Below are 14,384 nucleotides of genomic sequence, written 5' to 3' on the forward strand. Positions count from 1 at the left end.
CTACCTTGCTAACGCGGGAAATGGCGAATAGTTTAAAAGATATATATATATATATATATATATATATATATATATATATATATATATATATATATATATATATATATTGGAAAGGATCACAATTTTGCGCCTGATCAAGATATTCCTGAGTGCACGAGGAAAATGAAACACGATAAGTTCCCAAGTGCACTTTCGTGTAATAATCACATCATCAGGGGAGACACAAGAGAGAAGTATAACAGTCAGTCATATCAAATTGACTCATAGGAATATATATATATATATATATATATATATATATATATATATATATATATATATATATATATATATATTTTGCTTTGTCGCTGTCTCCCGCGTTTGCGAGGTAGCGCAAGGAAACAGACGAAACAAATGGCCCAACCCACCCCCATACACACGAACCCACCCACTGGAGGTACGAGGGCGATAGTTTTTGACATAGTTTCGTACTTTAAATGGCGGGGGCCTGGCCTCTGAAGACATCGTCCTTCTGTGTGTGTGTGTGTGTGTGTGTGTGTGTGACCGACACTCGCTCTAGCATCCATCAGCATTACCGTATATGTCGTATCATGCAGTACTGTGCATGCCCATAACCTCCATGCCTGCTTATAAGATTACGTATACCTTTAACCATTAGTTTGATTTACATATGGACATGTGATAGGGTATGACACATCTGTCCACCTTTACTAACATTAATATGACATGACATTCTTTATCCAAAGTCACACACAAGATACAATTTTATAGAGTTGATGATCGACTGTTGAAATGGAGTCAAGGCCTCAAGTGGTGCAGCCGTCAAGTGTTTGGAAGCATGACGCATTCAACAGCCCGCCTAAAGTTGAGCTTTTAGATTCGACTCCTAGTTGAGGCAAGAAGCAGAAGAGGGTGTTTTGAAATGGTTCGGGCACATGGAGAGAATGAGTGAGGAAAGATTGACCAAGAGAATATATGTGTCGGAGGTGGAGGGAACGAGGAGAAGAGGGAGACCAAATTGGAGGTGGAAAGATGGAGTGAAAAAGATTTTGTGTGATCGGGGCCTGAACATGCAGGAGGGTGAAAGGAGGGCAAGGAATAGAGTGAATTGGATCGATGTGGTATACCGGGGTTGACGTGCTGTCAGTGGATTGAATCAAGGCATGTGAAGCGTCTGGGGTAAACCATGGAAGGCTGTGTAGGTATGTATATTTGCGTGTGTGGACGTATGTATATACATGTGTATGGGGGTGGGTTGGGCCATTTCTTTCGTCTGTTTCCTTGCGCTACCTCGCAAACGCGGGAGACAACGACAAAGCAAAAAAAAAAAAAAAAAAAAAAAATATATATATATATATATATATATATATATATATATATATATATATATATATATATATATATATATATATATATATATATATATAAGTATACAGTGAAAGTAGACTAAGGGAGAGATGTAAACACTAACATACATATGGAATCTGATCTTGGCAGATATAATGGGTAAGTTATGATGCGAATCAAGACCCTAACATTTTCATTTGATAAGTAGGAGACACTACGGTAAACTCCCACCTGCTCAGCAACAGACAAATGTAATCTCTTACTTTCAAGGTAGGGACATGACAGTAAATGCTAAACCGGTGGGCAAAAGACTTTTACCATGTAAACGCGATACTGAACCTAGGGAAAAAAAGGATCCTGGCAAACTTCTAATGCTGGCAGACATTAAGGTTGGCACACACCTAAAGGGTTACTACGTAGCTCTCGCCAGAAAAAAATAAAATCAGTCTAGGAAAATGCAGAGAGATAAAACCATTTTGGGGAGATCATTGGATAAACTCACCTCTTCGGTAGAGACGTTGATAGAATGACCAGGGACGAGAGAGAGCAATCTTATCTGGACTTTCTGGCTGGGTTGGTACAAGTACTTGTCCGTCTGGATGAAGGTTTTTATCTGGTCACTCTGGAACCAGACCTTGGCAGTGTGGTTGACGCGTATTCCCGACAGACTGCCAGTTATGGAGAGCCGGCCGGAGTAGACAGTTGTTGACGGGACCATTACATCTTTACAAAACTCGGACTTACCTAAACGATAGAGTAGAAGAGAAAAAAAAAAAAAAGTTAAAATTTTTGTCCCATGTAAGAATCGCCGGGATGCCATAATTTCCGAGTAGTATATAATATTCATTAAAGTTTGCCGTCATTTTAAAGTCAGGCCTTAACTTCGAACTGAGGCAAACATATAACATCCATCAACAGGGTAACTGCAGAAGTACAGAGTGACACGTACACAATATTAAGACCTTGTGGTTTATGTCAGCAGACCCCCAATAACCATCTACTCTAACGACAAAATATAAGTTACAAGTTTACAACTTTATTCTCGCAAAGACGTTGTTTTCACTGGCAATGCGAGTTCAAGCTCCCATTATCCTCACCATAGTAATGGATCATAGGGTGGGGGAGGGGGCGAAAATCCTGGGGGCCTTGAAGAATGTGTGGAAGTCGAGAACATTATCTCGGAAAGCAAAAATGGGTATGTTTGAAGGAAGAGTGGTTCCAACAATGTTGTATGGTTGCGAGGCGTGGGCTATGGATAGAGTTGTGCGCAGGAGGATGGATGTGCTGGAAATGAGATGTTTGAGGACAATGTGTGGTGTGAGGTGGTTTGATCGAGTGAGTAACGTAAGGGTAAGAGAGATGTGTGGAAATAAAAAGAGCGTGGTTGAGAGAGCAGAAGAGGGTGTTTTGAAGTGGTTTGGGCACATGGAGAGGATGAGTGAGGAAAGATTGACCAAGAGGATATATGTGTCGGAGGTGGAGGGAACAAGGAGAAGAGGGAGACCAAATTGGAGGTGGAAAGATGGAGTGAAAAAGATTTTGTGTGATCGGGGCCTGAACATGCAGGAGGGTGAAAGGAGGGCAAGGAATAGAGTGAATTGGAGCGATGTGGTATACCGGGGTTGACGTGCTGTCAGTGGATTGAAGCAGGGCATGTGAAGCGTCTGGGGTAAACCATGGAAAGCTGTGTAGGTATGTATATTTGCGTGTGTGGACGTATGTATATACATGTGTATGGGGGGGGGTTGGGCCATTTCTTTCGTATGTTTCCTTGCGCTACCTCGCAAACGCGGGAGACAGCGACAAAGTATAATAAAAAATAAAATAAATAAATAATAGTAATGTTTATAATTCATTAAAACTCTCCAAATTTGAAAAAAAACCAAAAAAAATCTTAAAACTAATCCTATTCTAACCAGCCATACGCGATAGTTATGCTTTAAATGAGATACTCGATACAGCCTCTAAGTGTACACCGCAAGAAGGACAAAAAAACATATTTTCATGACCACGAATAGAGAGACGTTGGAGCGTCCGAGTGTTTGAATGACAGCATGTGGTCGTCTCACCAAATCCTTATAACTAGATATGCTAATCTAAACATATTACATTATGGACTCCTGTGGTGTAGCAATTAGTCTTCCTGACCTAGAGGCATTCACGGGCCGCCCAGGGTCGAGCGCATAGGTTCGAATCCTGGGTTCGGTAGTCGGTCCACAGTCAACCCAGCTATTCGTCCACCCCTAGAGGTTGGTCGATGAAATGGGTCCCTGGTTCATGCTAGGATATATATATATATATATATATATATATATATATATATATATATATATATATATATATATATATATATATATATATATACATCAATGGACTGAACCAGGGCGTGTGAAGCGTCTGGGGTAAACCATGGAAAGGGAGCTGTGGTTTCGGTACATTATACATGACAGCTAAAGACTGAGTGCGAACGAATGTGGCCTTTTTGTCTGTTCCTGGCGCTACCTCGCTGGAGGAGGGATGCTATTTCGTGTGTGGCGGGGTGGCGACGGAAATGGATGATGGCAGCAAGTATGAATATGTACATACGTATATATGTATATGTCTGTGTATATGTATGTATACGGTGAAATGTATATGTATGCATCTGTGCGTGTGTAGGCGTTTATGTATGTACATGTGTATGTGGGTGGGTTGGGCCATTCCTCGTCTATTTCCTTGTGCTACCTCGCTGACGCGGGAGACGGCGGTTAAGTATAACAAATAGATATAATAAATTTAAATATACTAATACAAGAAATCGTAGGCTTGACTAATTTACTACCCCCCCCTCCGACATCTTTCTTCAAACAAATGCTAAGTAAAACAAAAAACGGAAAAGTGGGAGACAATTTTATCCACGAAATTATTAAATAAACTTAGTGTCGCTGCGTCTTTGCAACTTGTTCCCAGGGTTAGGTATTCTTCGTCTAGATCCATACTCGACTTTAGTGCCTTAATCTCGTTTACATGATTACGAGAGGCCTTGTATAAACTCAACACAACTGCAAGCAGCCTTTAGAGAACTTCTGAAGAAGCAAAGTCATACAAAATAAAAAGGCGAGCTTCACGCAAAAGGTTGGGGGAAGGACATACAGTGTATGTTATGATTGGTATGAACAAATTCAATCCAACTTTTGCTGAAAAGGAATACATTTCTGTCGTCTCTCAACCATAGCATAAGGTCTAGAGCACATATAAGGTGGCTTAACTTACTGACTTACTATATGGGCCATATACAGTAGAGAGCTTAACTTATTTGACTTGCCACATGGGCCGCGTTGTACATAGTGAGAGTGTATGTGGTCTTAGAAGTCTCCTCCCTCGTGGGAACCTGAAGATGATGATGGAATGCAGCTCCTCGTTGACAACTATAATGACCCCCTTGGAAGGTGATAAACCTAAAATCCCAAAAACAACCGTGACTTACCAGCTGGCACTGGGATCGTGACAGGAGGAAGAACGATATCGGAGAATCCTGTGCGACTGTTCTTCGCTGAGAGCGTCAAGCTGCCTGGAGGAGCAGCGGGGTCGACGACGTGGATGCACATCTGGGTAACACCACCCGCTGTCCATTCTCGCGGTAGTGTGATTACGTAGTCCCTGTGGATACACCAGTTCCTCCTTGTTAATGTTACCATCAAGGCCTACGATCTTCTTTACTCTCTCTCTCTCTCTCTCTCTCTCTCTCTCTCTCTCTCTCTCTCTCTCTCTCTCTCTCTCTCTCACACACACACACACACACACCACCACCACCACCACCACGAACCTCCGTTGCATATCGGTTAAGGTTACTGACCGGTCATCACGGCTGCACGGGCCGCCTGGCCAGGATCAAACCAACGAAGGTTCGAATCCTACTTGCAACACCCGGTCCACAATCCATTAAGCTCTTCAACTTCCCCTAGAGATTGGATATGGGGGAGGAGGGGAGGTGAGATATATATAAAACAAAAAATGAGGGGAGTTTCAGAGAGAGGTTTTGGGCTGATTGTGGACCGACTGCCTCAACAAGGAGTCGAATCTAAAAGCTCAACTTTAGGCGGGCTGTTGAATGCGTCACGCTTCCAAACACTTGACGGCTGCACCACTTGAGGCCTTGACTCCATTTCAACAGTCGATCATCAACTCTATAAAATTGTATCTTGTGTGTGACTTTGGATAAAGAATGTCATGTCATATTAATGTTAGTAAAGGTGGACAGATGTGTCATACCCTATCACATGTCCATATGTAAATCAAACTAATGGTTAAAGGTATACGTAATCTTATAAGTAAGCATGGAGGTTATGGGCATACACAGTACTGCATGATACGACATATACGGTAACGCTGATGGATGCTAGAGCGAGTGTCGGTCTCACACACACACACACACACAGAAGGACGATGTCTTCAGAGGCCAGGCCCCCGCCATTTAAAGTACGAAACTATGTCAAAAACTATCGCCCTCGTACCTCCAGTGGGTGGGTTCGTGTGAGCGTGTTTCCGACGCTACCACATTGACCAGCCAAACAAAACGCACCGGTTGAGGACATATGCCCGCAACCGTGCTCATGAATAGGAGGCGGTGTAGAGTACAAAACTTTCTCCCCGCAACTCACTAACAGGAAAGCTCCCTTCCCGCACAGTACAAACAACTAATCACAAGAGCAGAGTTCCTTCCCTGTATGCAAATGCGTGAATGGAAAGAAATACCCAAAATCCTGTGTATCTGCTGCCAACGACACGAAGAGTTCAAAGCAGTGGCAGTACCGGCCTCTCTCTAACTGACAACTGTCTCTGTTTTCTTTCATTTCAATACAATTCGCCGTCTTTCTACAAGACTATCGTCTGCTGAGCACCATCTGGCTCGTACCTCTCCTGACATTTTACGTCTCTCGGTCTCAATTGTCCAATGTGACTTTAGTAATCCTTTTCACGGCTCAACTATATTCTTCAGTGACGAGTCCAACTTCAAAGAAGAGTCTATACTAAACAACAACATCGCTTGTTGAATGCTTGGTAGAGCTTGAATCTACATATGCACCGATGATAGCCGTTCCTATCCTACAAATGCCTGGTCATTCTCTTTCATATGCTATGGGGAATCCCATGTTGAAGCCCTTGAAACATGGAGGTTATTGACAGATAGTGGCATCATTTGCATTTCCTTCCTCTAAGTATCTAGCCAGTCTACCTTTTTGTAATCATCGATGATTGAGCCTATCGAAAAGCGGTATCCCACAGGGTTCTGCCCTGTCTCCTATGCTCTTTCCCCTTTACATCGAAAAAGTTTTCTTCAGATAACCGCATGCACACTAACACTACACTGACCACTCAACATTATTCTCTATTCATTTCGAATCCGTTCCATCTTCTCTTGCTCGATCTTCGTCTCGTCTCCTGACAACTACTTCTTTAAACTCAGATTTGGACAAGAACTCCCACTGAAGGGGTCGCAACCTATGTAAGTTTAATTCCTCTAAAACACTATTACTTCCCATTACCTGGGTTACTAGCACGCTGCCAACACGAAAGAATAAAGGACTTATGAAATAAAAGAAAAACGTTCCAAATCAGCTAGAACGGTGGCCTATGTTAGCCTTTAGGACCAGGCCAACCAGTACCCTTGGATCCTGCCTTTAATCCGAAAGTACCTTCGTTTTAGATAGAAGGTGATAGGTCGCCTATTTTGGACAAGTGCAGTGAACTAAGTGTAGACTATACTCTTCAAATAGGTGCCTTTGGTGATCTTGAATTGGTCTTCGAAGTGCGACAGCTTAAGACCCTGCCCATATTCTTAAGAACAAACATTTCAAGACCAACGTGCAATAGCTTAAAACCAGGTCCATACTCTGAAGTACTTACACTCATACTTTGGGGTATCTAGGTGCTATGGTTCGGCCTTGAGACAAACAAACGCGCACACAAACACTTCAGACGCCAATGTTGAGCAGATTAAAAACTTTCCCATATTTCTGTGTACATACACCCTTTGGAGTTCCTAGGTGCTGCAGTTCGCTTGTGAAAGACAAGCGCAGGCACATACACGTTAAGAACAACGTACAGACTTAAGCTCAACAGCTTACGCAGATTCTGAAGTACCCACAACTAAATTTTGAGCCTTCTGCGTGCTTCGGTTCGATCGTAAAAGACAAAAAAGAAAAAAAAATGCATACACAAGCGCACAAAAACACTTCAACCGCACAAGTCGAATGTAGCTACCATACCGTAACGTAAAACCTTGCTTCGGTTCGGCCTCGAAAGAGTATGAAAGAAAAAGCCTACGCGGAAGTAGCAGTCTATAACCTTACCCAGATTCTGCAGTATTTCCAACCAGAATTTGGGAACTGTAATTGCAACCTTTAGGCTGTGAAAGAGTAAGAGCACAAATACACAAACATTCGAAAATATTCCTTACATCATTCAAGGCCTGACCTTGATGAGACCCTTTTGTCCTTGATCGGAGCCCGCAACTTAAAAAGAAAAAGAAAATTGCGTCTGGAAGAGAGATGCGACACGTGCCAGCCTTGAGCACGGATTTCCCGGGCTGTATGGTGATACAGCCAGGGAATCCCGATGTCTTCCTTAGAACGCCCGTTGGTCACCACAGTCACCTCTACAAGATAATCGGCCGCCCATGAAGCTAGCGTACTCAAAAAAGGTATAAAAGGAACATCGAGATCTCGACAAGTATTCTCGACATCTACGCATACTCAGGGACACATCGTAGCATCTACATCATGGCCTCTTCATATACACAAAGACGCGGCAGCATCTATTAGTGCGAGAAGATACGTCGTAGTTCCATAGCTTAATTTATACAGGTTCATGCCTTTTAAAATTAGCCTGCTCGTGGCCAGTACTGATAAAAACTGGCCAGGAGACAATCTTAATCATATATATATATATATATATATATATATATATATATATATATATATATATATATATATATATATATATATATAATGACAGCCAACATATTACCGCCTGCCATTAAAGTCATCCATAATTCCGCCACATTTCTCAAGATGATGCTTTTCTTTTCACAGTCGACGCTAGACTGGTTATCCAAAAGCGGACCATAAACCATAATCATAAAATTCAAGTTTTCTTCACGTATATAATACATAGACATCAAATAAAAAGTCAGCATGTACAGTATATCAGTTCATGTTTATATTCTAAGTTTGGTTTGAGGGGTTATCTGGTTTTCGTCTATATTTTCAGCTAGTTAACTGGGATTTTGTTCTCTTTTCATAAATGTGATCCGTTTTAACGAGGGTGCGTTAAGAACAATGGCCTCATTTACACACATTCATTATCACTATATTATGCATGAACGCTAGAGACTGGAAGTGTGCAAATGAGGCCATTGTTCGTTTGTTCTGGCATTATAAAGCTAAAGCTGGAAACAAAACTATGGCTGAATTAGAATCTTGGATTATTATGGATAGGGAATAGTAGCCCCCCTTTTTTTTCTTAATGTCGCAGAACGTTTTGATATTCGTGTTTTAGTGTTTTAGATTATAAAACACGAATTATAAGCATTTTGAGTGTTGTCAAATTCTCTCTCTCTCTCTCTCTCTCTCTCTCTCTCTCTCTCTCTCTCTCTCTCTCTATATATATATATATATATATATATATATATATATATATATATATATATATATATATATATATATATATTGATCTTGATCTTTACTTCACCATTCATCTGCCACATACGAAGACTCCATTATGAGTTTACGTTCCCTCTACAGATCACGAAATTAATAAAAAAAAAATTATATATATATATATATATATATATATATATATATATATATATATATATATATATATATATATATATATATACAGACATTCAACTTCAACTTGAAAGAATTTATTTAATCCAGTCAATGCCAACCCACTCATAAGTCACGTTATCACAAGGTTATCTGGAGTTAATACCTGCTGGAGCAATGGTGTGGAGGCCAAAGAATTTTCCTGGAACCAAAGGATTTTCCATGTGGTTTCCCCGCCAGTAAAAACCAGACACTCCACACCTGAGATCATAAGTATAGACGGAGTATCCAGTCAACTGACTCTTAATTTCATTATGAAATAAATATAGTTCATGTAATATAATGTAATTTGTATCACAAAATGTCTTCCTATTTGGATTCTGGGTAAAGTGTTTTCTAATTGTGTAATAGTTTCTATGAGAAGCATTGCTGGGTACATGTGCAAGCATGCTTGCATGTCCCCTTTGTTGTATTATTCATATATCAATTTTGAATATGAATTTCACTTTGAATAATTTCAAAGTTCACATCATAAATGAGACAAACTTCCAAGTCATCATTTACTCCATTTTCATACGACGCTTTAATAGCTTCAAGAATTGTTCTCGCGCATTATCCGTCCACAGGAAGTGGGATCCGTAAACATAAGCTTTTGCCAAGTTAACGGTGGCACAGAGACGGTATTCTTACAATAAAGTGGAACGGTGGCACACACGTATTCTTATATAAATGTGGAACGGTGGCACAGAGACGGTATTCTTACATAAATGTGGAACGGTGGCACAGACGGTATTCTTATATAAATGTGGAACGGTGGCACAGAGACGGTATTCTTAAATAAATGTGGAACTGTGGCACAGACGGTATTCTTATATAAATGTGGAACGGTGGCACAGAGACGGTATTCTTACATAAATGTGGAACTGTGGCACAGACGGTATTCTTATATAAATAAGGAAACGGTGGCACAGAGACGGTATTCTTACATAAATGTTGCCTAGGATTCTGAAAACCTCGAAGTCGGTGTGACAGTTGTAAACTGATAAAAACTGCAAATTGCCTTTAGTGTAACAAAGTTGTTCCTCACATGCAGTACAAGTTTTTACTTCTATTTATACTTTCCATGTTTGCCACGGGACAGCGTAGTTGAGCTTAGGTTGGATTATCTTTGCTCAAGTTACTCTTCATAAGCTAAAGCGTAATAGATTAGGTTCGGCATGGAAAGAAATACAATCAACTATAAATGTCTGATATTTTTTCCGAATTAGGTGTCTGATTGTTGTAGTGCGTGGTCTTCAGATATCATCGTCCATACTTCGCAATAGTTTACAAATATTTGAAAATAAAAGAACAAAAAAGTGACCTATTTCTGGAGTACTCGATTTTGCTCTTTGATTACCATAACGATAATAGATGTTGATCCTTTTTACAATTTCTTAAAGTGTATTACCTGGGATGAATAATAGGTGCTCTTTAATATGGCACTGTTTTCCAAATTTAAAACAATGAACGTGTTTTTTTAATATGGTCATTGTTTCCAAATTCAAAACAATGGACATGCTCTCCAATATTACAGTTTTCCATATCTACAACAATGAAGTCAAGTAGTGGTAATCAAACCAACACTAAAGTTTAAATTCCTTGAAGAGACACATTGTGCACGACGGTGGACGTGGCTGTCAAATATTAAAATGAACATTGACATGAATCCTATTGCCAGTGGCACAAGATCCACCTTGGTATGACCCCATGTGATTATCTCTCGAGAGAAAAGTGGGAACCAATAATGTCATGCACAGAGACAGACGCACACACTCGTATTTGTATCATGCACACAAGCTACAGCACATACACATGACGTACACTCATCCAAATCTGGAATATTCGGCAAAAGTACTGAACTTTTTCACTCACAGAGCCAAGTAAAATTGTTGGAAAGGATCCTAAGGCGACAACAATTGGACCAGAAATGAATGAAAGAGGTAGAAAGGAAGCAGTCAATCTGACCGCAGTAGAGGATGAGTAAGGGGAGATATAACTTCTATGTTAACGACAACTAACACACATACACAAACACAAACACACACAATATATATATATATATATATATATATATATATATATATATATATATATATATATATATATATATATATATATATCTTTTCTTTTAAAACACCGAACCATATGAAAATATAGGTAGTAACAAATAGGGTAATGATATCACCCTCGTTTCGACATCAGCAGTTTAATAGGGCTAGTCTACAAACTGGCTGATATGACTACACAGAAACAAGATAATGAAGACAACAGGGACGCAAACTATGAACGACAGACCTTGAAACGTACATCCCTACCGTACGGAACACAAGATGGCGCTAGTACTATCCAACATAATCTAAACAACGAAAGTTCCTACCCTACACTGTACAACCGCCAGGTATAGTCATGTCGTGTAATGTACAAGCGGTGATATTCCTGTCCTACAGGACTGCATAACGGAAGTTCCTCCCTTACAGTGTACAAAAAAAATAGGGTTGTTCCTGCGTGACAGTGAACAACGTGCCAGAATGTTTCTGTCCCGACACTCTACAACAACAACAGGTAAGGATGGATGTTCCTGCCTTCCATATGTGTACGTCTGACGTATCAAGAAACAGCAGTAATCAATCTCAACACCAAGTGCTTCTGGTGGGAGGTGACAGCTAAAGAGGAAGAGGATATAGGGTGGACGTGATGGAGGGGACGGAGAAGGGGTAGATGGAGGGAGCTGCACGATGAGGGAGGGAAGTGGAGGAAGGAAGAGGGAGGCAGGCCCCTGACGGGAGGGTTGCAGGAGGGAGGGAGAAGCGTGGGAGCTTGACGCTGTGTTGAGCGAGAGACGGTGGCGACACTTAAAAACGATCATATTACTGAACACTCCGAAAAACAGAAGCATTTGTACGTAAGTAAAATATAGAAATAGTAAGAGGAAATAAGCATTCTTGTTCTATTAGCCTCTATGAGGAGCCTAACATCAACATCAATCAGCAACTATTTTCATCTATAAGCACACTAACCCACAACAATGATTGCTCCAGGACGAAAGCCTGGAGGTGGCACAGACGATGTACTCACCCGCTACAACAGACGAGGCCAACGGCCACGATGACCAACAGCAAACACACGGCACGGGACGCCATGATACCACACGTCCACTTCCTCTCTTTAGCCGACACACGTCCACCTGACACGGGCTCTGCGGTGTGACTAGTCTGGGATCATTTCGAGTCGGGGTATATATTCTAGCCGGGAACCTGCTCGTCCCGTGGTGTTGCCTTGCGTGTTAATTAATCTGTAATTTCTCCCTTTTTTTTTCGTCGTTAACTTTACATACCACCTGAATCCACTTGTGCTCTTGCATGCAAAGCATATAAATGCCTATTTCATCGCTGACTTGACGTAGATTTTCACTAATAGATTTAAGGGAGGTCTATCTAATAAAGGTACAACAAATTTGTCATGAAACCCACCATTTTCCTTTTTTTTTTTCTTCTTTTTCCTGAAGTGATACAAGATTTATGAAAAATCTCTTCTTCATTTTCGAAATCTTGTTTCAATTGATACCTGCCTATAAATGTCTCGGCTCCCTGATTAATCATTTGTTTCAATGATGATTAACAAATAACGAAGTAATTCGTGTGATGCCGGATCTAAAAATGGTCACGCGGAGTGTCTTGTCTTGTGGATGGTTGTGGCAATTAGAACCAATAAAATATGCAAAGTAAAACTAGTGCCTACACTTCCAATGCATGTGGTGGATACTTTTAGATTTCGTTTTTCAAAGTTACTTTGACAAATTGATTGAAAGGAAGTGGAAATCCTTTCTCGCCCAGTTTCTCTCTCCTGTACTTATGTCTTCCGATTTTAGTCATTGCTGACAGTAAAGCTTCCCTATTTTCTGTGATATGTGACTGTAATAGGAAAATGAGTGTTAGTGTTCTAAGGTAAGAAGGACCAAAGCAAACAACAAGCAGATATTTGAGAGTAAGAGAATCTTATGGTGTATGGTGGCTTCAGTTGCGGTAATAAACCTGTTGTCATCAATCCTTAAACTAGACTACACAGCTCTAGCCAAACAGTTCACTCATGAACTCATACGCTCAGAACTGTCATGTTACACAAGAAAATATCTAGAAATTGACTGCTCGGAAACAGGGATACTTTAACCGTATCGTCTGTCGACAACACATGGGCTCTTATTCAAGTCCTGATTGGATCAACTTTCATACAAGCGATTGGTATCAGAGCAGATTAGAGGATGTAATATCATTATTAATTATCATTATTATTATTATTAATTATTATCATATATCATTATTATTGTTATTATTATTTTTATTATTATTATTATTATTATTATTATTATTATTATTATTATTATTATTATTATTTCTATTATATAAACAGCCTCCATTTGTTTATTCATTCGCAGATTACCTCTCATGTCTGACCATCATACCACGGCATACGTGGTCAAAACTTACAAATGAGATTGCAGAGACAGAATCATACGATCCTCTTCACAACAATTTTGAAGTTGCAACTATGCAAAATATACAGTATCAACAAACGCTTGAGTGCAAAAACATATACAAATGCATAAATATACTAATTCATACAAACACGTCCTGCCACACACACACACACACACACACACACACACACACACACAAACGGATCTTTGTGGTATAGAGGTTAGAGTTACTAACCGTCACGCATGCACGGGCATAGGTTCGAATCCTGGGCGCGACATCCGTTCCATAGTCCACCCAGCAGTTCATCCTCCCTTAGGGAATGGCCGATAAAATGGGAACCTAGCATAAGTCTATGGTGTGTTTATGTGAGCAAACAAACATAAGAGTACAGGTATGATAAATACTATGAACAAAGTTAAGAGAAGTGGCACCATGAGTGTAAAACTCTCTCCCCGTAACATAGAAATATTAATCACACAGGATCTCCGTAGTTTACGAGGCCTCCATGATGTAGTGGTTCGCGTGTCTGACAGTCAACATGAGCCCGCATGGGTTAGAATATCTTTGGCTCAGCAGTCAGCCCAGACCCAGCCCAGGTGTTGATCCTCCTCCCCTTGGTGCTGGTACATATATGCAAGATTAAGAGACGGACAACAGGAGTGCAAAACTTTCTCCAAATACCACACAAATAGTAATCACACACACACAC

The 14,384-nt window shown here is 40.4% G+C and overlaps 1 protein-coding gene across 1 annotated transcript in view; it reads right to left on the bottom strand.

Moving 5' to 3' along the window:
- The window catches only part of LOC139752096 (alpha-1-inhibitor 3-like), a 98,204-nt gene extending 85,779 nt beyond the window's left edge, over nucleotides 1-12,425 (bottom strand). The window contains exons 1-3 of the mRNA XM_071667972.1: nucleotides 12,276-12,425; nucleotides 4,814-4,986; nucleotides 1,850-2,091 (exon numbers count right to left, since the gene is read on the bottom strand). Of these exons, the coding sequence (XP_071524073.1) occupies nucleotides 1,850-2,091; nucleotides 4,814-4,986; nucleotides 12,276-12,340 (480 nt within the window). The 5' untranslated portion in view covers nucleotides 12,341-12,425. The remainder of the gene's footprint in view (nucleotides 1-1,849; nucleotides 2,092-4,813; nucleotides 4,987-12,275) is intronic.
- Between the last annotated feature and the right edge of the window lie 1,959 nt (nucleotides 12,426-14,384).

Source organism: Panulirus ornatus, chromosome 12, assembly GCF_036320965.1.
Source record: "Panulirus ornatus isolate Po-2019 chromosome 12, ASM3632096v1, whole genome shotgun sequence".
Classification (NCBI taxonomy): Eukaryota; Metazoa; Arthropoda; class Malacostraca; order Decapoda; family Palinuridae; genus Panulirus; species Panulirus ornatus.